Source organism: Marmota monax, unplaced genomic scaffold, assembly GCF_021218885.2.
Source record: "Marmota monax isolate L192 unplaced genomic scaffold, Marmota_monax_Labrador192_F-V1.1 WCK01_AAM20220418_F8-fsc00120, whole genome shotgun sequence".
In the NCBI taxonomy this organism is placed as follows: domain Eukaryota; kingdom Metazoa; phylum Chordata; class Mammalia; order Rodentia; family Sciuridae; genus Marmota; species Marmota monax.
The window spans coordinates 1,569,325-1,593,050 of record NW_026694424.1 but is presented as its reverse complement, the minus strand read 5'-3'; the positions used below and the strand labels follow the sequence as shown (position 1 = coordinate 1,593,050).

The 23,726-nt window shown below is 36.6% G+C and overlaps 1 protein-coding gene across 4 annotated transcripts in view; it reads left to right on the top strand.

Moving 5' to 3' along the window:
• C6 (complement C6) overlaps positions 1-23,726 on the top strand; it is an 83,765-nt gene that overhangs the window by 44,886 nt on the left and 15,153 nt on the right. For all 4 annotated transcript variants that reach the window (XM_058570735.1, XM_046468289.2, XM_058570733.1 and 1 more), the window contains 6 exons: positions 724-846; positions 10,167-10,333; positions 11,674-11,899; positions 13,170-13,341; positions 19,777-19,888; positions 23,569-23,701. In XM_058570735.1, coding sequence (XP_058426718.1) covers positions 724-846; positions 10,167-10,333; positions 11,674-11,899; positions 13,170-13,341; positions 19,777-19,888; positions 23,569-23,701 — 933 coding nt within the window. The remainder of the gene's footprint in view (positions 1-723; positions 847-10,166; positions 10,334-11,673; positions 11,900-13,169; positions 13,342-19,776; positions 19,889-23,568; positions 23,702-23,726) is intronic.

Genomic DNA, 23,726 nt, shown 5'->3' with positions numbered 1-23,726 from the left:
AGAGCCCACAACTAAAGGGGTGGAAATAAGGCAGTGTCGATCTCCCGCAGAGACCACAGGGAAACAGGATGGAATACAGGCTTGAATTCAGGAGAGCCAGGGAGGAGATGAAGAGTTCAGAGTTCAGGGAGTCAGAATTTCTGAGATTAAAATAAGAAATGTTGGGAGGTAGGAAAGAGTGAAAAGCTGAGTCCTGGAGAGGACGCATAGAAGATGAAAATGAGTGTTCAGGGAAGGAGAGATGTTTGGCATTTACATTTTAGGTCATGTATAGGTGAAATACGCTTAGGTCTCATGGAATCAGCTGTGACCCAGAAAGCAGGCCTTATAGTGGGGTTCAGAACAGAGCATGTCTAAATCTCTTGATTTTCAGGGCTACTCAATGGCCATGTGCAGAAGAAAAGATAGGCTTTAAGGTCCTGGGCAACAGTGAATAGAAACAGGGAGAAGCTAACACAACCCTATGGGGTGGGCTACAGTGTTCTCATAGATGCTTCCTAGGGTCAGTGCTGCAGCAGGAGATGCAGGAACTCAAAGACATGCTTTCTGTTCAGGATCATCTCTGGTCCTATGCAAGTCTGAATCAGTATATAACACTGTCTACTGGAATTAAGGACAGAGGCTTAGAGTGTCTCGCTCCAAAAGGGACCAGAGTTTCATATTCCTCTTCTGAATCCTCAATGGCACAGTCTAAGCGGGTTTTGTTTGTATTCCATTTTCTAGGGTTAACAGAGGAAGAAATCCGAAACTGTATCCATATTGAAAAGAAGAAGCGTATTCTTTTTGTTAAGAAAACAAAAGTAGAGAAGAAATGTACTACTAACAAGCTGTCAGAAAAATATGAAGGTAATGGTCCTTTCTTAGCCACTTGTCCAGTGTGTCCAGTGTAAGTACCATATTGCATATGACTGTGCTATCTTTAACATTTAACATTTCATTCACCTGCCTCACAGCCCTGTGTGTGTCAGGGGAAAGGTGCAAATAAAATAACATTAGCACTACTTAAAATATTTTCAAGTAGTGGCTAAAGTTTTCTTTATCTAATTCTTAAGCTGTTAAATTTGGGTGGAGAGGCTACTGGAGATTGAACTTAAGTGGCACTTGACCACTGAGTCACATCCCAGCCCTATTTTGTATTTTATTTAGAGACAGGGTCTCACTGAGTTGCTAAGGGCCTAAGTTGCTGAGACTGGTTTTTAACTCACAATTCTCTTGCCTCAGCCTCCTGAGCTGCTGGGATTGCGCCTGGCTAAAGCTGTTTAATTTAATGAACAATTTCTAAGTATCCCCATGGGTAGAATTCAGTATGAAGCTTTGTAAGGCGAAAGAGTAAGATCTGGACATTCTTATTAAGAAACTTACAGAGTAAGGATATATATAAATGACCATTAAAAATAGACTGATAAATGTTTAGAAGAGGTATTTTTTAAAGGCTATGAAAGTACATTGGGCTGAAGAAGATGGGCAGATGGAAATCCTGAGATTAAAATATATCAGGTCTTGTGACAAGAACTATTTGGGGGCCGTGCATTGAAGGCAGAAGTTGACTTTGGCAAATGAAGAGGAAGAGAAAGAAAATCCAGGCCAACCTTTCAAAGAAAAAAGACACTAGTCAGGTTTTGCAGAATGATCTTCCTCTTTCCCAGTGTTCTAGCTACTGCCCTCTTACATCCTAATCCCCAACCCAGCTTTCCCTTCTGAGCTCCAGACACCAGCTGTTCACCAAGCAAATCTACCTGAACATCAGTATGTTCTTTCCCTTCTGAAGCTGTTCTCATCACTATATAGTGTTGCCTTAGTTTCACAGCCTATAGGGATTATTGTGAAGGCTTAACAGTACGACTAGCATAGGAACCAGCAAACTGTGCCTACCTCTTTTTCCCTCTCCTTCAACATTCCCAGGCTTGATGCATGGCGGTGCCATCCACCAGGTCAACCAAGCCAGGAATCTGGGAATCACCTTTGATTTTTTTCCTTCTTTCTAACCCCCATATTTAATAAGTAACCATGTACAATCGATTCTATCTCCTGAATACCTCTCAAAGTGTTCTCTTCTCTTTAATTCCATGTACATAACTCCATTCATTATATCCAATCTGGACTATCACAAAAGTCTCTAAAACTGGTCTCCTTGTTCTGAGTATTCCCTTCTTGCAGTCTATTCTACACATTTTTGTGAGAGGGATTTTCTCCAAGACAATTCTTATTCATGAAATCCTTATGCTTTAAATATGTCATGGTCCCATATAGCCTCAAGGATAAGCCCTCACATCTCTCTGCATAGCTCAACTTTATATCATCTCCTAAACACATCATGCTCTCGGCTATGCCTTGCCTCTATAAATAACTCTTTACTCTGTGCACAATTTTTTTATTCTCTTACTTTGCCTGACTGCCACTCATTTGTTCAGAACAAAGGAAAGGAAACAGGATCACAGAAACTCCCAGATTTGAAACTTACACTCTCATAAGGAATATGAGAGAAAAATAAAAATGTAATATTCATCACCAAAATAATAAATATATTATTCTAAATGCATAGAAATTCGGCTTGAATATAAGTAAAATGAGAAGAACTGTATTAACAATTACATTTGCATTCTAGCAAACAAAAAAGGAAAGAAAATGAAGGCAAAACGAAACAACATACAAAACAGACAAGTAATTTAGTAATATAAATCAAAGAATGGATACAGATTCTTTACTAGCTTATCATGAAATAGAATATTTTAATAAGAACATGAATTCGATAAGTCAAAAGCTCAAAGATAAAAATTTAAATGTGCAAATTAAAGGAAAAGGAAGACTTCAAAGTCAGGGTAAAAACATTGAGCAGCATTACCATTATCATTATAAATAAATTAGACACTGAATGGACAAAACATAGTAGTCTGAATATAAAATTAATAAAGTTAAACACATGTAAGAATTATCTAAAGAAATCACAATAAGTACAGAAAAAAATCAGTTATTATTAAAGAAAATCTAATGAAAATAGAATGACAAACCATGTAAGTTCATGTACAAATATGTAACAAATCCTACTAATATGTGTAATTATAATGCACCAATAAAAATTTTAATTTAAAAAATAATGAAAATATTAAAACATGCACACAACAATAATAGCAGCATTTTGTAAGAATCTATCCTGGGTGACACACACCTATAATCCCACCTACTTGGGAGGCTGAAGCGGGAGGATCGAAAGTTCAGTGCCAGCTTCAGCAACTTAACAAGATCCTGTTTCAAAACAAAAATAAAGAAAAGGACTATAGCTCTACAGTAGAGTACCTTGGATTCAATCACAAGTACCATAAAATAAAAGTCTTCAAAATAAATGAAGAAATTTTATATGTATAATTATGTCAGAGTTAACCCCCAATATTATGTATAACTATAAGACACTAATAAAAACATTGAAAAGACATATGGTTCACGTATGCAACTTCAAGGGAAAAAAAAACTGATTTTTTTTTACTAAATCCAAAGATTTAGAAAATGAATTCTACAAGTATCTGGGTTGAAAAACACAAGTTTTATACACAACAATGACAAAACCTGGTTGTCCTAGACTTCTCCATAACAACATTCTGCAACAAGGTATTGGAGAAATCCCACAGATTACTGAACAGGGGAAAGAAGTATCTTCATATGGAAAAATAACAGGAAGACGTTATCAAAACAGGAAAAAATTCTGGTAATATACATTCTTGAGTACTTACTGAAAAAAGAAAACTACTCAATGGCAAAATCATGCCACAAATAAAAAATGAAAAAGAACAATTGGAATAATTCACATGTTCAGATATGATTTTTTTATACAATGGAACTTAACGTCTTTCTCAAATGCCCATTTCTTCTAAGTAATAAAAAAATATATAAAAATGCCAATGTAATGTAACACAGTTATTCAGTGTTTCATTTTTCGATTTTCAGTCAAATATAAGATTCCCTCACCTTTCTCCTTTGCTGTTTCTCAGGGATATTCTGTGTGTGTGTTTATGTGTGTGTACATGTGCGTTCATGTGTATGTGTGTACATTTGTACATGCATTGGGGGAAGGGTATCCTAGCATCAGAGGAAAAATGAAACCTTTGTTAGCACAAAGCCCTTTGTCTTTGCTGCCCTCAGCTGATCTGTTATTTGCCTACCTTGGTCCTCATCATTAGACACTGGCACCCACCACCAATGCTAATGGTCCTGCCATACCCTTTGAATCTTCTTCACATCAACCAACATCATGCCCCTTTGTCTAAAACCCTCTCTCAAGATTTCCTCATCTTCTTTAAGATTTAGGCAACTCCTAACTCTTTCCTGAACACATAATTGTGAGAGCCTTTAAAGCAACTCAGGGGACCATTTGCTTGGGCACCATGTGGGATATAAAATGTTCTCTACAAGTCTCACCATTCTCATTCTACTCATAGAGAAGATTTAGATACAAACGACTATGCATTGCTATCAAATTTCTCTTGTATTACCATCCCTCCCAAGACTGCTCAGTGCAATAGAATCCCAGGTCTAAGCTAAGAAATTCGTCACGTCTAAATTTTCATTATACCATATCTAACATTCTCCATTTTCCCTTCCACTCAAAAATCTATTTTTTTCCTTTTGAGAAAGAAAGGGGTTCTTATGTCATTGTTCATTTTTTCATTCTATGATTGGTATTATAAATTATATGGTTTGAATCCTAGCAGGTTTGGCTCTTGGTATTTAAGTTAAAGTTTTAAGAATTCCAAGAATTATTTTCTCTTTCAACAGCCTGGTTCTTGACTTTGAAAACCATGGCCTTCAGGTCTATAATTTCTGCTAGATTCAAAAGTATACTTGAGAGTTCAGAAGAAAGGTTTTTTATTCTTTTTTTCTGTCAATCTTCTCTATTTTGAGGCTGTACTGTTGAAAAACCCACGATGTGGCTTTAATTATGAGAGGAATGGCAGAGATAGAGCTTAAAAAAACATAGAAAGCTTATTGACAATAAGACTGGGATCCTAATTAGAATAAGATGTACTTCATGTTAGTATAAATATGTCAAATTATACTCTACTGTCATGTGTAACAAAAAAGAACAAAAAATAAATAAATAAATTGCTGAAGACCAAAAAATTAAGGAAACAGACAAAAGTTAATACCAAGACTTTAATCCAATAAATAAAAAAAGAATGTAGGAGTGAAGAAACAGTGGGCAAACATGAGTCAAGGAAGACTGAATCATTTAATATATAAAACTAACATTAAACAAGGGGAATGAGGATTTTATTTTTCTGAATTGCTTAAATATTTAATATGCTCAAAATGCAATATTTATTTCAAAACAAACAAGTCTATAAATTATTAACTTATCAGGCAGTCCAAGGAGCCATTCTGTTTACCACCTGTTGTTATTCATGATTAAAGTAGCTACACTTCTTTTTAATCTCACTGCAACCCCTATTCACAGTATCATAGCACTCATTGCACTCTTTACTTCCTATTTCCTTCATTAAGATGTGAACAAATTTAGGACAGTGATATAGTCTTTATGTCCACCATGCCTAACACATTATAAATGTTTAATCAATGTATTTATTTTTATTGTTGGATACAGAATAGTGGGATTCGTTATGCCAAATTTATATGTGCACATAGCATGATTTGATCAATCTCATCTCCCATTAATCAATGTATTTCTATAAACATGAAAAATTGAAAGAAATGATGCACAAATGATCAACATTTAGTAAGTTCCAATTATGTTCCAGGCACCACTCTAATTGCTTTGTGTGTGTGAACTTTTCATCCTCTCAGTGACCCCAGGAGACTGCTTCAGTTATTACCTTATAGATGAGGAAACAGAAGCACAGAGAGGCAAAGGCTGAATACATAAGTGAATAAATGAATATTTCAATTTAGTTTGAGCATAAACTTGTGAAATAAATCAAGGAAAGCAGTTTTTTTCTGTATTAAGCAGGACTGTATGCCTTGGTTAAATATTTGGACTTAATCCTATTTAAATATTCTCACTGTAACACTTAGGATCTTCAGGAAGGTAATAGGTGTGAAGTGTGAAAAGGGAGTTGTTGCATCTTTAAATTTGAAAACTCCCAGTGTAAAAAATAGTTAAAGAGAACTCCTCTAAGTTTTTAAAATCATGAAGAACACTATGATTTTCTTTTTTCAATAAGCCTATATGGTATGCAGTTACCACACCTCCTTTCCCCAAAATAAGGCCTTACCAAGAAATTTAGATTTAGTATTGGGCCAAACACTCTGGTGAATTCAGTAGCAAAACAGTAAAAATTACTAAGTATGGAAGTAAATTCTCCTTTACAGATTATTTCTAGTTGTGATGGATTAAGTACATTGCATTTCTATTAAATTTACAAGACAGACTATATAAATTCAAATTTTGGCTCCACTATTGATTAACAATGTAACCAACATCAAGACCCTTCTTTGCTTTGCTTTGGGTTTTTGACATATAAAATGAAACTAATAGTATTTATTTAATCTATGTTTCATGAGAACTTAACAATCTATATAAAATGATAAGAATAAATCCTGTCTTGTACTAAATACTGAGCTCGTATAAGTTATCCTTTGGCAGTTGTCCAGGTGACATATAGTAAAGACATGTTATGTAGGGAAATAGTAGAAATTTAGAAATAGGCAAAAATATTAAATAAGCCTGTCATGAAAGAAGATATTTAAAGAGCAAACATGAAAAGAACATATCAGGAGTTGAAATAAATTTAAATCCCATAAGATACTACCTCATACAAATGGTGAAATTTTTAATTTTTGTTTTGGCTTTTGCTTAAATTTTTTAAATTTTTTTCATGTTTTTATTGGTACATTATAATTATTTATAATAGTGTGATTCAGCATGGCATATTCATACCTACACATAACATAAATTTATTAGTCTCACTCACCAGTCCCTCCCCTTTCTCTTCTCCTCTCCTTCTTCCTGAACCTCTTGCTCTACTCTATTGATCTCCCTTCTATTATTATTATTATTAAGTAGTGCATTAAATTTATATATATATATACATATATATATGTATATATATAGAGAGAGAGTGGTATATTTGTACATAGGCATAGCATAATTTAGTAGATTTTTTTCCTTGGTACTTCCTCATGTCCCTCCCTTTCAGGTAAAAAAATTTAAATTGACAAATTTTGACAGAGTATAGAACCAATCACCCAAACTGCTGATAGAAATTTAAATTGATGAAACTATTTGGACACTGGAAGTGCTTACTGAAGTGGTAATTTTTATATATATAGACATAGCTATCAATAAACATTTTATATATATAAACATATTATATATATATATATTTATTTATTTATAAATAATAAATATATATAATATATATTTATAAATAAACATATTATATATATATTTTATATATATAAAATATTTATTGATAGCTATGTCTGTTTCTACACATGAATATATGTATATATAATGTATGTATTAATAATCTAGCAATTATACTGCTGTTTGTTCCCAATAGAAACATGCACAAATATGCTAAAAACGTAATGTACAAAAATATGCACAGTAACATTTTCGAATGTTAGTTTGAATACATATATGACTGGATACAACTCAAATATCTGATCAAAACTGGATATGACTCAAGTGTCTATATCAAGAATAAAATGGACAGGGATATGAATTAATGAATGCTATACACAATGTAGACAAAGTGAAAAATAACATCACAACAAAGTACACATTTTATACCTTTTCATTTGAAATTCAGAAACAGGCAAAACTAATGTACAAGGATATTGAAGCTGTGGGTTGGATTTGAGAATGAAATAACAGTTGACAGAAGCCTTTAAGGAGACTTCGAGGGTGCTGCTGGTGCTCTTGGTTAATGTGGGCAATGACTATGAAGGCATGTTCACTTTTAAAAAATTAATTGAGTTGCATACTTACCGTGATGTGCTTTTATGTGTGAAAATTATACTTCAGCAGAAAAGTTTACTTAAATATATGAGAGACAATACTAGATTAGAATCAGGACTACTTTGGAAACTGAATTGATAGAGAGGTATTGGGATGAGAAAATACCATATATGGAGCCTGGTTTTCAACTTGTTGAAATGAGAGGACACTGCAAAATTAGGGACAGACATAATAGTTTTCAAACTGGTGTGTCAATCTCCCACCGCTACCCAGTTGGCACAGTACTGCTAATGTACCTGAATCCTCTCCCTTCCCCATCACAAAACCTTTTATTGATTCTAGAGAATGTAGTGGTTTTGAAGCCTAGAGAATAAACCCAGTTTTCTTCATTTTCCATTCATATCTTCTTAATTCTGCCATTTTTCCTCTTCAAATTTAACTCAGACTGATGCCCATCTGCCTTCTCTTCAGAATATAGCACATCGACCAGATTTGGGCATGTGCCTGTGGTGTCCCAGGCTTTGAAGCCCACCATCTTCATAGCAAGTCTTACCTATGCCCCATGGTCATGACAGTCCTCTTTTCAGAGTGCCACCCTCCCTAACTGCCCAGATCATGGCATTCTTTCACCTTCTTAACTCCAGAATCATGAATTGCTTACACTACTCAGTAATACTTGGCAAAACTATTTGCATTATTGTTCTTTTGTTATGTTTTATATCTTTTCTTTCCATTTCTCCCTTCCTCCCCTTCCCGTCTCCCTCTATAAATGGAGAACTATGAGTCTGTGCTGGACATTTTCTCTTCCAGTTCCTTTAGGTCCACCCAGTTTTCTAGTAGTCTGATGACAATAATAGTATTGCCTCATATTGTCCTTACCTTCCTCTTTTCCCTCCTTCCTCATCCTTCATTTAAATTTTTTTTTATAGTTTTGCTAGTATATTTCTGTACCTATGCTGTCTCCTCATGGAGGGTCAATATTTTACATTTCTCTCAGTCTTCTGGCATATGGCAACTTCTCAACAACTTCTTGTTAATGCCATTTACCCCAAATCAATAGCATATTAAGGAAAAAGCATACACGGCAACACAGATTTGTCCATTTCTAGCTCTGAATTGTTTCACTTAAGCAATTGGACTCCAAATTTTTCAAATCCAAAATATTGTAGAAAGTTATTTTGAAATAATATACCTAATACATGTATAGATATATACTAACAAGTTGTATAAATTTATTATTCTAAAAATATAGAATGCCAAAAATATGCAAATGTATAAAAAAGTTACAGAAGACAGTTTAGATGAAATAAACAGAATTTTTTGTTGTTTTCCCCATAGTGGTGGCTACTTATGCTTAGACTAAGTCTTCCTATTAACAAGAAAGCCCTATTTCATATAACTCCTTGAAATTTTGACATGAACACAAGAAGTTTTCATTTGATATTTGTTCTCACTATAATTGCCTACTACTCAGATCCTACCCATATTGTTAAAATTGTCATTAGTTAATGGGAATTAATTTGAAATTTGTATTAAAAATCTGTGTGGTGTAGTTCCTCTAAAGAAACAGTGTCAACACTGTTTCAAACTCACTACTCATGGTGAGTTTGAACAGTTTTATTCACAAAATTTCCTTTTCCAGTATTTTTTATTTTTTTTTCCTTTTACATATAATGCTTTTAAGTTTAAAGTTTAAGTTTAAAGGCATTCTATCATTTTTTTTATCTGCAATTGAAAGTTTCCAATGTGGAAGGCAATTGATCAAATACCAGAGCTATGTGGTTATGTTATTTTAGGGGCCCATGTCTGTAAATCAAAAGCTGGAGGGTTGGCATCAAACCATAAAGGGAAAAGTACTCAAGAACTCTTGTTGTATTTGCATGCCAGTAATGCCTCTCCCTGAACATGTGTTCCAGGACAAAATATTTTCAGTTTCAATATATACATTTAAACTAATAGCTACTAATGTCTACTGCTCAGGGTTGTTGTGAGAATTATATACCACAATGTGTAGGAAGTCCCCGGCAGATACCATATGCTCAATAAGTAAGTGGTAGTGTTGGCACTGTTATTATCATGTCTCTATTGAAGTCTCTGTGGGAATGAGAATTGTTCTCTTGTTTTTCCACTTAGCTTTTCTTATTGGAGATGCTTGACTATACCATCTACTTCTCTGTCCTGTGCAAATTGACATTTCTTTAAAGAATAAATTTTCAATACAATTAAAGGGATAATTTTCTTGAACACCTTGTAGGTTCACTTTTGCAGGGAGCAGAAAAGTCCATATCTTTGGTCCAAGGTGGAAGGAGCAAATATTCAGCAGCTTTGGCCTGGGAGAAAGGGACCTCAGGTCCAGAGGAGAAAGTATTTTCTGAGTGGTTGGAATCAGTGAAGGAAAATCCTGCTGTGATTGACTTTGAGGTAAGATTAAAATGCATTGAAGGTAAGAGAGCTAAAGTAGTTCTCTAGTAATCAAATTTTACATTGTGCAATTCTTTTTCCATTTTCTTTTCAGATGATAAGGAAAATGTATTTCTTTAATATGTATGCACAATATGCTTTTTTAAAAAATGCACATCTAGTGCTTTTGCTATTCAAACAAGCATTCTGGTACAGTATTTAGAATTCCTAGCATCTATGAAACACTGGAAAAGGAAATTTTGTGAATAAAACTGTTCAAACTCACCATGAGTAGTACTCTTCATCTCACCCATGCATACAATAAATTTAGTTTCTATATCTTTCTGGCAACTCTTCATTTGATGAGTTCTTATAAATCTTTATTTATAATGATGTGGGATAAATGGGATTTTAGATCCATTTGACTTCCTGTTTCTATCACCATTGATTCAATTTACCAGTTTTGTATTTGCTGTAATTACATTAAAAGTTGATTTTTGTTATTTATGGAGTACTTTGCCCACATACCAGTCATATTCCATTTAGAATCAGTTTTGCTTTTAACAACCACATTTTAAAAGGCCTTCAAAGAGGCTATTATGCTTACTTCATTTAAATGAAGATAAAGGAACTCAATTATTATGAAAATGGAGCCATTTACATGCAGCATGAAAACATATTGAGCTCCAAAAGTTATGGTGGAAAAATGAGGCACGGCTACCCATCTGGGCACTTTTTAGTCATACAGTAACTTAAATGGCCATTTCTTTGGGATTTTAAAATGCTAATAAAATTAAAATAAGCACTGCCTTTCTTTTATTGTTGTTAGCTTCCTTATTTGTTACTGTAATTTTTCTATCCATCCCACTGGCAAGTTCCTCTCTTCATTTTCTCCTATTCCACATTTTCTCTTCTGGCTCCACCAAAAGCCAGTACTGTCCTTACCAATACAGAGAACAAGAAAAGCAGTCTTCAGCAGCCTCTCTAGATTTTTTTGCATGAATCAAACTTGATGAGGTTTCAGCAGAGCATTTGTGTGCTACATAGCCCTTGGTCAACCATCTCAGTACTTTGATCCTTAATGAATAACATGATGCAAGTCCAAGTAAGCAATGTATCACATATGGCTTCCTCCACAATAGAAGTGCAGAGAAGATGAGTTTCAGGTAGTTCACACCTGCCCTCAGGTAGAGGGCCTTTCTCTACTGGCTTAATGGGCAGCTCTTGTAGATTTTACAATAATACCTTTGAAGTCAGGATTTTCTCAGACCTTGCCTCTCATTCCATGAGAACTGGACAGTGATGGCAGTGTATTGTCAGACGGCATGTGACTAGATCTCCTCTCTCTTGGCTCTTCCTAGCTTGCTCCCATCATGGACTTAGTAAGAAACATTCCCTGTGCAGTGACTAAACGGAACAACCTCAGGAAAGCTTTTCAAGAATACACAGCCAAGTTTGACCCTTGCCAGTGTGCTCCATGCCCTAATAATGGCCGTCCCGTGCTCTCAGGGACCGAATGTCTGTGTGTGTGTCGGAGTGGCACCTATGGCAAGAACTGTGAGATACGGTCTCCAGATTATAAATCTAGTAAGTATCAGTAATTGATTGTGGGGTAGGCACCTTTTCCCCTCTAAAAGATATTCTAGGTTGGCCAATTAAGACAATATTTCTAGCAAATTCCACCTTTTATAAATGCATAAAGAAAATAAGCCTTCAAAAAATTAAGACTCTAAAGTCAAATGACTTCATATTAGTCTCAGCTACAACCTACCAGTTATGTGATGCTGGAAAATCTCCATGACATAATCTGTTCATCCATCAAATGAGGATAATCCTAGTATGTATCCAAGCATTAAAATGTATTTATTTATTTGTGTTTTATAATATATAACATAATACCTGTAACATTAAATAAATAAAAAGTAAAAATTATAAAATAAAATATGATAGTATTATCATAAACCTCTAATGAATCATAATATAAGAGGATGACATTGCAATATGGGATAGATTAAGTCACAACCAAAGTTTTCATGCAGAGCTAAGTAATGTTCAAAATTACCCCGAATTCTCCTTAGAAAGAGAATAATGCATGGGATTAAGAACATATCCTACTGCCTTTGAAAAATAATTTGATATATATTCTATTCAGAAAATGTTCATGTTTATACATATACACGTGTGTGTGTGTGTGTGTGTGTGTGTATATATATATATATTTACTCATCAGATTTTTTGCTGCTGTGGCTGAAGGATCTGACCAAAATAACTATAGAGGGGGAATAATTTATTTGAGGACTCATGGTTTCAGAGGTCTTAGTCCATAGAAGGCCTCCATTTTCTGAGGGCTCAAGATGAGGCTGAACATCATGGTGGAGTGTGTGGCAGAAGGAAGCAGTTCGTATCATGGTGATCAAGAAGCAGAGAGTGAGAGTCTGCCCATCAGATACAAATATATACTCCAAAGCCAGTCAGCAATTCCCATCTCCTCCAGCCACACCCTGCCACTTCAGTTAATCCCGTCAGGAATTAACTCACCTGTTAGGCTAAGGCTATATATTCAGTCATTTCTCTTCCAAACCTTCTTACATTGTCTCACACCTGAGCTTTTGGGGGATACCATATCGAACCATAACATTTATAGTGAAAATGATCCATAATTTCTGCCATTTTATTAAGACCTATGGGAACAGGAAGAGAAAATCAGGCCTTGTATCAGATCCCTGTCAGCAACTATTTCTTTTAATCCTTATTAGGATCCTGTAATATTCCACAAAGCTGGTCAGACTGGCCTTTCTTCAAGGCGCAAATTCTCTCAGATGCACCATGATTACAGGGGTGCTTTCCTTTCTTCCAGGTGCAGTGGATGGAAATTGGGGCTGCTGGTCTTCCTGGAGCATGTGCAATCCCACTTATAAGAGATCAAGAACCCGAGAGTGCAATAACCCTGCTCCTCAACAGGGAGGAAGGGGCTGTGAGGGAGAGGGGCGTCAAGAGGAGGACTGCACATTTTCAATAATGGAAAATATGTAAGGTTGGGTAAAAGGAAAGAGGATAGTGAAGTCATTTCCTTCACTAACACAGTTTGGATATTGATTATTCTGCTGCTAAGTAAAGAAATAATTCAGATTTTATCTATTTTTTTTAATTTTTTATTGTTGGTTGTTCAAAACATTACATAGTTCTTGATATATCATATTTCACACTTTGATTCAAGTGGGTTATGAGCTCCCATTTTTACCCCATATAGAGCTTGCAGAATCACATCAGTTACACATCCATTGATTTACATATTGCCATACTAGTGTCTGTTGTGTTCTGCTGCCTTTCCCATCCTCTACTATCCCCCCTCCCCTCCCCTCCCCTCCCCTCTTCTCTCTCTGCCCCCTCTACTGACATTCATTTGTCCCCCTTGTATTATTTTTCTCTTTCCCCTCACTTCCTCTTGTATGTACTTTTGTATAACTCTGAGGGTCTCCTTCCATTTCCATGCAATTTCCCTTCTCTCTCCCTTTCCCTCCCACCTCTCATCCCTGTTTAATGTTAATCTTCTTCTCATGCTCTTCGACCCTACTCTGTTCTTAGTTACTCTCCTTATATCAAAGAAGACATTTGGCATTTGTTTTTTAGGGATTGGCTAGCTTCACTTAGCATAATCTGCTCTAATGCCATCCATTTCCCTGTAAATTCTATGATTTTGTCATTTTTTAATGCAGAGTAATACTCCATTGTGTATAAATGCCACATTTTTTTAATCCATTCATCTATTGAAGGGCATCTAGGTTGGTTCCACAGTCTTGCTATTGTGAATTGTGCTGCTATGAACATCGATGTAGCAGTGTCCCTGTAGCATGCTCTTTTTAGGTCTTTAGGGAATAGACCTAGAAGGGGAATAGCTGGGTCAAATGGTGGCTCCATTCCCAGCTTTCCAAGAAATCTCCATACTGCTTTCCAAATTGGCTGCACCAATTTGCAGTCCCACCAGCAATGTCCAAGTGTACCCTTTTCCCCACAACCTCACCAGCACTTGTTGTTGTTTGACTTCATAATGGCTGCCAATCTTACTGGAGTGAGATGGTATCTTAGGGTGGTTTTGATTTGCATTTCTCTGACAGCTAGAGATGGTGAGCATTTTTTCATGTACTTGTTGATTGATTGTATGTCCTCCTCTGAGAAGTGTCTGTTCAGGTCCTTGGCCCATTTGTTGATTGGGTTGTTTGTTCTCTTATTGTCTAATTTTTTGAGTTCTTTGTATACTCTGGATATTAGGGCTCTATCTGAAGTGTGAGGAGTAAAGATTTGTTCCCAGGATGTAGGCTCTCTATTTACCTCTCTTATTGTTTCTTTTACTGAGAAAAAACTTTTTAGTTTGAGTAAGTCCCATTTGTTGATTCTAGTTATTAACTTTTGTGCTATGGGTGTCCTATTGAGGAATTTGGAGCCCGACCCCACCGACTGTAGATCGTAGCCAACTTTTTCTTCTATCAGACGTCGTGTCTCTGATTTGATATCAAGCTCCTTGATCCATTTTGAATTAACTTTTGTGCATGGCGAGAGAAAGGGATTCAGTTTCATTTTGTTGCATATGGATTTCCAGTTTTCCCAGCACCATTTGTTGAAGATGCTATCCTTCCTCCATTGCATGCTTTTAGCCCCTTTATCAAATATAAGGTAGTTGTAGTTTTGTGGATTGGTTTCTGTGTCCTCTATTCTGTACCATTGGTCCACCCGCCTGTTTTGGTACCAGTACCATGCTGTTTTTGTTACTATTGCTCTGTAGTATAGTTTGAAGTCTGGTATCGCTATACCGCCTGATTCACACTTCCTGCTTAGCATTGTTTTTGCTATTCTGGGTCTTTTATTTTTCCATATGAATTTCACGATTGCTTTCTCTATTTCTACAAGAAATGCCGTTGGGATTTTGATTGGCATTGCATTAAACCTATAGAGAACTTTTGGTACTATCGCCATTTTGATGATGTTAGTTCTGCCTATCCATGAACAGGGTATATTTTTCCATCTTCTAAGATCTTCTTCTATGTCTCTCTTTAGGGTTCTGTAGTTTTCATTGTATAAGTCTTTCACCTCTTTTGTTAGGTTGATTCCCAAGTATTTTTTTTTTTTGAGTGGTTGTCCTCATTTCCATTTCAGAGGATTTGTTGCTGATATACAGGAATGCCTTTGATTTATGCGTGTTGATTTTATATCCTGCCACTTTGCTGAATTCATTTATTAGCTCTAATAGTTTCTTTGGAGACCCTTTTGGGTCTGCTAGGTATAGAATCATGTCATCTGCAAATAGTGATAATTTAAGTTCTTCTTTTCCTATTTTGATGCCTTTAATTTCTTTCGTCTGTCTAATTGCTCTGGCCAGTGTTTCGAGAACTATGTTGAACAGAAGTGGTGAGAGAGGGCATCCCTGTCTTGTTCCAGATTTTAGAGGGAATGCCTTCAGTTTTTCTCCATTCAGAATGATGCTAGCCTGAGGCTTAGCATAGATTGCTTTTACAGTATTAAGGTATGTTCCTGTTATCCCTAGCTTTTCTAGAGTTTTGAACATAAAGGGATGCTGTACTTTGTCGAATGCTTTTTCCGCATCTATCGAGATGATCATATGGTTCTTATTTTTAAGTCTATTGATGTGGTGAATAACATTTATTGATTTCCGTATATTGAACCAGCCTTGCATCCCAGGGATGAATCCTACTTGATCATGGTGCACAATTTTTTTGATATGTTTTTGTATCCGATTTGCCAGAATTTTATTGAGGATTTTTGCATCTAGGTTCATTAGAGATATTGGTCTGTAGTTTTCTTTCTTTGAAGTGTCTTTGTCTGGTTTAGGTATCAGGGTGATGTTGGCCTCGTAGAATGAATTTGGAAGTTCTCCCTCCTTTTCTATTTCCTGAAGTAGCTTGAAAAGTATTGGTATTAGTTCCTCTTTAAAGGTTTTGTAAAACTCTGCTGTATACCCATCCGGTCCTGGGCTTTTCTTAGTTGGTATTCTTTTGATGGTTTCTTCTGTTTCCTCAATTGATATTGGTCTGTTTAGGTTGTCTATATCCTCCTGACTCAATCTGGGCAGATCATATGACTTAAGAAATTTATCAATGCCTTCACTATCTTCTAATTTATTGGAGTATAAGGATTCAAAATAATTTTTGATTATCTTCTGTATTTCTGAAGTGTCTGTTGTGATATTGCCTTTTTCATCCCGTATGCTAGTAATTTTAGTTCTCTCTCTTCTTCTCTTCGCTAGCATGGCTAAGGGTCTGTCGATTTTGTTTATTTTTTCAAAGAACCAACTTTTAGTTTTGTCAATTTTTTCAATTGTTTCTTTTGTTTCGATTTCATTAATTTCAGCTCTGATTTTAATTATTTCTTGCCTTCTACTTTTTTTGCTGTTGTTTTGCTCTTCTTTTTCTAGGATTTTGAGATGAAGTATGAGATCATTTATTTGTTGTTTTTTTCTTTTTTTAAGGAATGAACTCCAAGCAATGAATTTTCCTCTTAGAACTGCTTTCAATGTGTCCCATAGATTCCGATATGTTGTGTCTGTGTTTTCATTAATCTCTAAGAATTTTTTAATTTCCTCCTTGATGTCTTCTATAACCCATTGATCATTCAGTAACCTATTGTTCACTCTCCAACTGATGTATGCTTTTTCCTTCCTTCTTTTATCGTTGATTTTCAGTTTCATTCAATTATGATCAGATAGGATGCATGGTATTATCTTTACTCCTTTATATTGTCTAAGAGTTGCCCTGTGACATAATATATGATCTATTTTTGAGAAGGATCCATGTGCTGCTGAGAAAAAAGTGTAACTGCTTGATGTTGGGTGGTATATTCTATATATGTCAATTAAGTCTAGGTTATTAATTGTGTTATTGAGTTCTATAGTTTCCTTATTCAACTTTTGTTTGGAAGATCTGTCCACTGGCGAGAGAGGTGTGTAGAAGTCTCCCATGATTATTGTATGGTGGTCTATTAGACTCTTGAATTTGAGAAGAGTTTGTTTGATGAACATAGCTGCACCATTGTTTGGGGCATATATATTTATGATTGTTATGTCTTGTTGGTGTATGGTTCCCTTAAGAAGTATGTAGTGTCCCTCTTTATCCCTTTTGATTAACTTTGGCTTGAAATCTATTTTATTTGATATGAGTATGGACACTCCTGCTTGTTTCCGAAGTCCATATGAGTGATATGATTTTTCCCAACCTTTCACCTTCAGCCTATGTATGTCTTTTCCTATCAAATGCGTCTCCTGTAGGCAGCATATTGTTGGGTCTTGTTTTGTGATCCATTCTACTAGCCTGTGTCTCTTAATTGGTGAGTTTAAGCCATTAACATTTAGGGTTATTATTGAGATATGGGTTGTTCTTCCAGCCATATTTGTTTATTTATGTTACTAAACATGGTTTGTTTTCCTCTTTGATTATTTTTCCCCTTTTACTGTCCTACCTCCCACTGTTGGTTTTCATTGTTATTTTCCATTTCCTCTTCCTGTAATGCTTTGGCGAGGATGTTTTGAAGAGATGGTTTTCTAGCTACAAATTCTTTTAACTTTTGTTTATCGTGGAAGGTTTTAATTTCATCTTCCATCCTGAAGCTTAATTTCGCTGGAAACACAATTTTTGGTTGGAACCCATTTTCTTTCAGTGTTTGAAATATGTTATTCCAGGATCTTCTAGCTTTCAGAGTCTGTGTTGAAAGATCAGCTATTATCCTGATTGGCTTACCCCTAAATGTAATCTGCTTCCTTTCTCTTGTAGCTTTTAAAATTCTCTCCTTATTCTGTATGTTGGGCATCTTCATTATAATGTGTCTAGGTGTGGATCTCTTATGATTTTGTGCATTCGGCGTCCTGTAGGCTTCTAGGATTTGGGATTCTGTCTCATTCTTCAAGTCTGGGAAGTTTTCTCATATTATTTCATTGAATAGATTGCTCATTCCTTTGGTTTGAAACTCTGTCCCTTCCTGTATCCCAATGACTCTTAAATTTGGTCTCTTGATGTTATCCCATATTTCTTGGATGTTCTGCTCATGGTTTCTTAACAGTCTTGCTGAGCTGTCTATGTTCTTTTCCAGTTGAAATACTTTATCTTCATTGTCTGATGTTCTATCTTCTAAGTGTTCTACTCTGCTGGTAGTATTCTCAATTGAGTTTTTAAGTTTGTTTATTGCTTCCTGCATTTCTAGGATTTCTGTTTGTTTTTTATAACCTCTATCTCCCTGTATAGTTGATCTTTTGCTTCTTGGATTTGTTTATGTAATTCATTGTTGAAGTGATCTTTCATTGTCTGATTTTGCTGTCTGATGTCTTCCTTGAGGCTCCAGATCATCTGAAGCATGTATATCCTGAATTCTTTATCTGACATTCCATCTGCTGCAGCTATTACCTCTTCTAACGTTGAGTTGACCTGCATTGCTTGTGGTCCTTTCTTTCCTTGTCTCTTCATACTGTTTGCGTTCCTTTCTACTTGGTGAAACTGTTGTGCTATTGAATTTTCCCCCTATATATTTATATTGGTCTTGTATAGTTGCAAAGTCTCCCTCGCAGGCGCGGGCGGCGGCTCTGCCCCTCCTCCAATTGGGGCAATGTGCCTACCACGCCGGCAGGCTGCTGGGCCTGCTCTGCTGGTCGGTAGCAGGTCCACCTACCTTGCAGGCGCGGGCGGCGGCTCTGTCCCTCTGCGGGCCGCTAGGCTTGTTCTGTCGGTGGTCGCAGTTCTGCCTACTTTGCAGGCAGCGGCACTGCCCCTCTGCAGGCCTCTGGGGCTGTTCTGCCAGTGGGTTGCAGGTCCGCCTACCTTGCAGGCGCGGGGGGGGGGCGGCTCTACCCTTCCTCAGGCCACTGGGCCTGTTCTGTCTGTCGGTTGCAGGTCTGGCCTGTTCTGTTGGTGGTCACAGTTCCGTCTACCTTGCAGGCGCGGGGGAAGGGGTCGGCTCTGCCTCTCAGCAGGCCGCTGCGCCTGTTCTGCCGGTGGGTCGCAGGCCCGCCTACCTTGCAGGAGTGATTGGAAGCTCTGCCCCTCCGCGGGCCACTGGGCCTTTTCTGTCGGTGGTCACAGTTCCGCCTACCTGGCAGGCGTAGGGGGTGGGGGGCGGCTCTGCCCCTCAGAAGGCCGCTGGGCCTGTTCTGTGGGTGGTCACAATTCCGTCTACCTTGCCGGCGCAGGGGGAGGGGGCGGCTCTGCCTCTCAGCAGGCCGCTGCTCCTCTTCTGCCGGTGGGTCGCAGGCCCGCCTACCTTGCAGGAGTGATTGGAAGCTCTGCCCCTCCGCGGGCCACTGGGCCTTTTCTCTCAAATTTTATCTATGTCAACACAACTTATTAGTGAAGCATTGAATCTGCTGTCACCCTTGTCTCTGAGTAATATTTTCCATTCAATCTACATACATGTATGTAATCAGTGTGTAAATATATGTGAACATATACACACATTGTTTCCCCTTTTAGTGGGCAGCCATGTATCAGCGATGATGAAGAAATTAAAGAGGTAGATCTTCCTGAGCTAGAAGTAGACTCTGGATGTCTTCAGCCAGTTCTTCCAGAAAATGGATTTATCTGGGTAAGTATCTTGACCTTCAGTTTGTTTTGAAGTTAAAAAACAAAAACAAACTTGAAAAATGTGTATTTTCTTTTAAGTGGAGTTATTATTTTTCAATTTCTATAATCTTTGTAATATTTTTATGTAATCAAAGTAATATTTAGAATGCTTGACCACTCTTTCATCTTGAACTCACTGAAGATGTCTTCATGCCTGCTTATTTGATCAAAGGACAGTAGGTTGCTTGTGTTCCTTGGTACCACTTAGTCAAATGATAATGGTATATTTGTTGAATAGAGAATGGAACTTCTGCGTAATATAGGTTTGGATGACTTGTAACAATCTTCAACTAAGTCTGGTTGTTTATTTCTGAGTTTGAGAAAAATAATGCCTTCATTTAAGGTATGTCATCAAAAAAGATAAACTAGAGTTAGCCATAATCTATCATAGAAGTCCCTGTGTCTGTACTGTCTGATAAGGTGAGGAATCTGTAGAATCCTGAAGCAGTCAATACCATTGTAATGCACCTTTTAATTTAATCTGTTTTTATTAAGCCACAGAATGGTTTTATGCTTTTTCTGAAAATCAAATGCAGTCCTCAAACAGTCTGGCTTTAGATGTAAATCTTTCAGTAGATACATAATACTTAAAATTGATCACAGAAGGCATGGTCCCTATTCATTTTACATTTCTTAAACCTTTAAATTAGTGTTTTTCCAATTTTATCACATTTATGATTAAAGATCAGTAACCCTTGATTCTCCAAGCCTAGCACATAAATATCCATGGGCTATAGGCTGAGCTAATGTGTGTTTCCTGGTCACTTATGTTCTGTCTATGTGCAAAGTATCATGCCTGAAGATTTTAAAAGGAGGAAAATTATTGGAGGGAGGTAATTTTAGCTAGTGTTTATTCTAGAACAGAGGTTCTCAAATTCACCAAAGCACTGAAGAGATTGTTAGGTCACTGTCCCTTTCCCACAGTTTCTGATTCAGTAGGTCTTGGGTGAAGCCCCAAAGTTTCCATATCAAACACAGTACTGATGCTGTTAGGTCAGGAAGTCTCGCCTTGAGAATTAATCCATTAGAACAAGGGCCAGCGAACTATGCTCTAATGACCAAATCTGGCCTACTACTTTTTGAAAATAAAGTATTATTAGAACACAGTCACATTTATTTATTTATATACTGTCTATGACTACTTTCACAGAATAATGGCAGAGGTGAATACTTGTGACAGACACCTTATGGCTTGCAACTGACTATCCAGCTCTTTATAGAAAAGGTTTGCTGGTCCTGCTCTAAAACAGTATTGTCAAAATTACATTTGATCAGATCCAACTACCTAAATAACTTTTAATCCATTATAGCTTCACAGAAAAAAAAATGTTAAAACTGTTGACATCCTAATTTTAAAAACATGCAAAGTCTCTAAACAGTAATTTATGATTCTTATGACTCCATTATAAAATTAAATGTTATGTGTCTTAGTCAATTTTCTGTTGATATAACAGAATACTAAGAACTGAGTAATTTATAAAGAAAAGATATTTATTTAACTCACAATTCTGGAAGTTGGCAAGTTCAAAATTATGGCACCAACACTAATGAGGGCTTAGTGCTGTATCATAAGGTCATAACACAGATGAAGGGCAAGTGAGCATTCTGAGTCACAGAGGAAGGATGGAGCAGAACTTATCTTTTTATCAGGATAATGGCATTAATCTATTCATGAGGGCGACCAGCCCTCATGACCTAATTGTCTCTTAATACTGTCACAATGACACTTAAATATTCAACATGAGTTTAGAAGGGGACACTCAAACCACAGCAGTATGTTTTTATTTTCATTAATAAATTCACTCCTTGTTTTATTATAAAGGTTTGATCTCTATCTGCCAACAGTTTTTACTCAAAAGTAATACAACCTTACTTTTTCCTAATGAGCACTTATTTTGGATTTCCTAGTAGGAAAATTTCAGGGGCCACCCTGAACAGGAACTATGCACACATCTTGAAGTCCTCAGCAAAGAGGTATTGCACTCTGCAATGCAAGTGAACTTTACCTCTGCTCTGATAAGAAAGGTGCAGCTCTGGGAGTGGGCATCACCAGATGGGGTTGAGTTACACCCACCTGTTTGTTGTAATTCTACCTTTTGCCATTGTTTATTTGTTTGTTTGTTTTGTTTTGTTTTGTTTGGATAGAATGTTCCATGTATTAGCTCTCCCCATTAATAAAACCCAGGTTGGAGGCATGCTCCCTCTCTTTCTTACCTGCCTTGCCTCCTTCGTGGGAACTGGGTCAGAGGGACTGTCACAGAACCCAGATAAAAAGGTATTTCTCTGTGTGTGTGTCACTAATTCATGCCAGCCTAGTTCTCCTGGAGTGACCCTGGCTGATTTAGTCATATGTCACAACAGGAAAATGTTCCTTGTATGGATTCAGAGACAGACACACCTAACTCCAGGTTACAATAATCATGTTATTACGCATGGGGACATCTGTTCAGTGATCAAGACAAGTCCTATTCCTGTAGGCAAGTGACAGTGACTTTAGACAAAGTTTTCTTGTTTAGTCAGTCTAGCAGATGTGTGGTTTAAGCTTAATGGTTACAACATACACATGTAGATAATAGCTTTGTAAGAGAAATGGAAACAACAAATGTTCAAGACAATCATTTATTTTAGGAGAAATTCATGAAAAAATAGTGTGCAGTCTTTGAATAAGACACTGAAATCATTAATCCTATTCATCATTCCATTTTGCTTGGAAACAAAGACACATCTGCAATAATCAACAGTAGGACAGTTTTATATATCCAGGAAATTAGGACTCTTCCAGGGGACAAGTTAAATCATGTGCCCAAGTAATAGTAAACATTGACAACTGAGCCTTCACCTTCCTTCAGAACCCCAACTGCAGTTCTCAGAGAATAACTGACCAGGCAGTTCCTGGCACTCTCCTGCCTCTTAGTAAAGGGAGAGGATGTCGCATTACAAGTCCCCCCAGGAGGGATAGTGGTTGCATAGTTTCAAAGTTATTAAGGCCTGTGTAAGTATTTGGGAGACAGAGATCTGTAGAGTTGCCACCAAGAGTCAACATGGGGCTTATAAATGTGATAAACCTTATAAAACAGAGCTCTGTAGGTTGCCCCCAGCACTGAAAGGATGATATACCATAAGCTGTGGAAATCAAGGCAGTTTTCACAGAGGACGTTCTATTTGAGCTGATTCTTGAGAGAGAGGAAAAAATGTGTTTAGTGGAGAGAGAGGGGCAACTGAAGAAATAGAGGCACAGAAGAGAATTATGTTTGAAGAATGGTAGGTAATTGTGTCTCACTAGTAGCATGTAGATTTTATGGGATAAAAAAGTAGGTGAAAGTTAATATTCAAAACTTAGAAATATAAGATCCATTTTCATCTTGAAAATTTTATTCTTCCTTTTTTTTGGTGGTACTGGTTAAAGATTTTAGTAAGCCCTATCCCTACATGACAGTATTTGTACTTTAATTATCTATTAATTAGAAAAGTATATAATAACAAATGGGTTACTACAAGATGAATAACATTTTTAAATTATATGTAGGTGATGGAATAAATTATTTGTAGGTGATGGAATAGACAGAATTCAGGTTGACCTGAGATGTTTATATATGGTAATTTGTTGAATTAATAATTTGGGGGGTTCTGTTTTAATTCTAGAATGAAAAGAAACTGTACTCAGTTGGGGAAGAAATTGAGATTTCATGCCTTACTGGATTCAGAGCTGTTGGATACCAGTACTTCAGATGCCTACCAGACGGGACCTGGAGTCAAGGAGATATAGAATGCCAACGTGAGAACTGGGAAAACATTTTGTG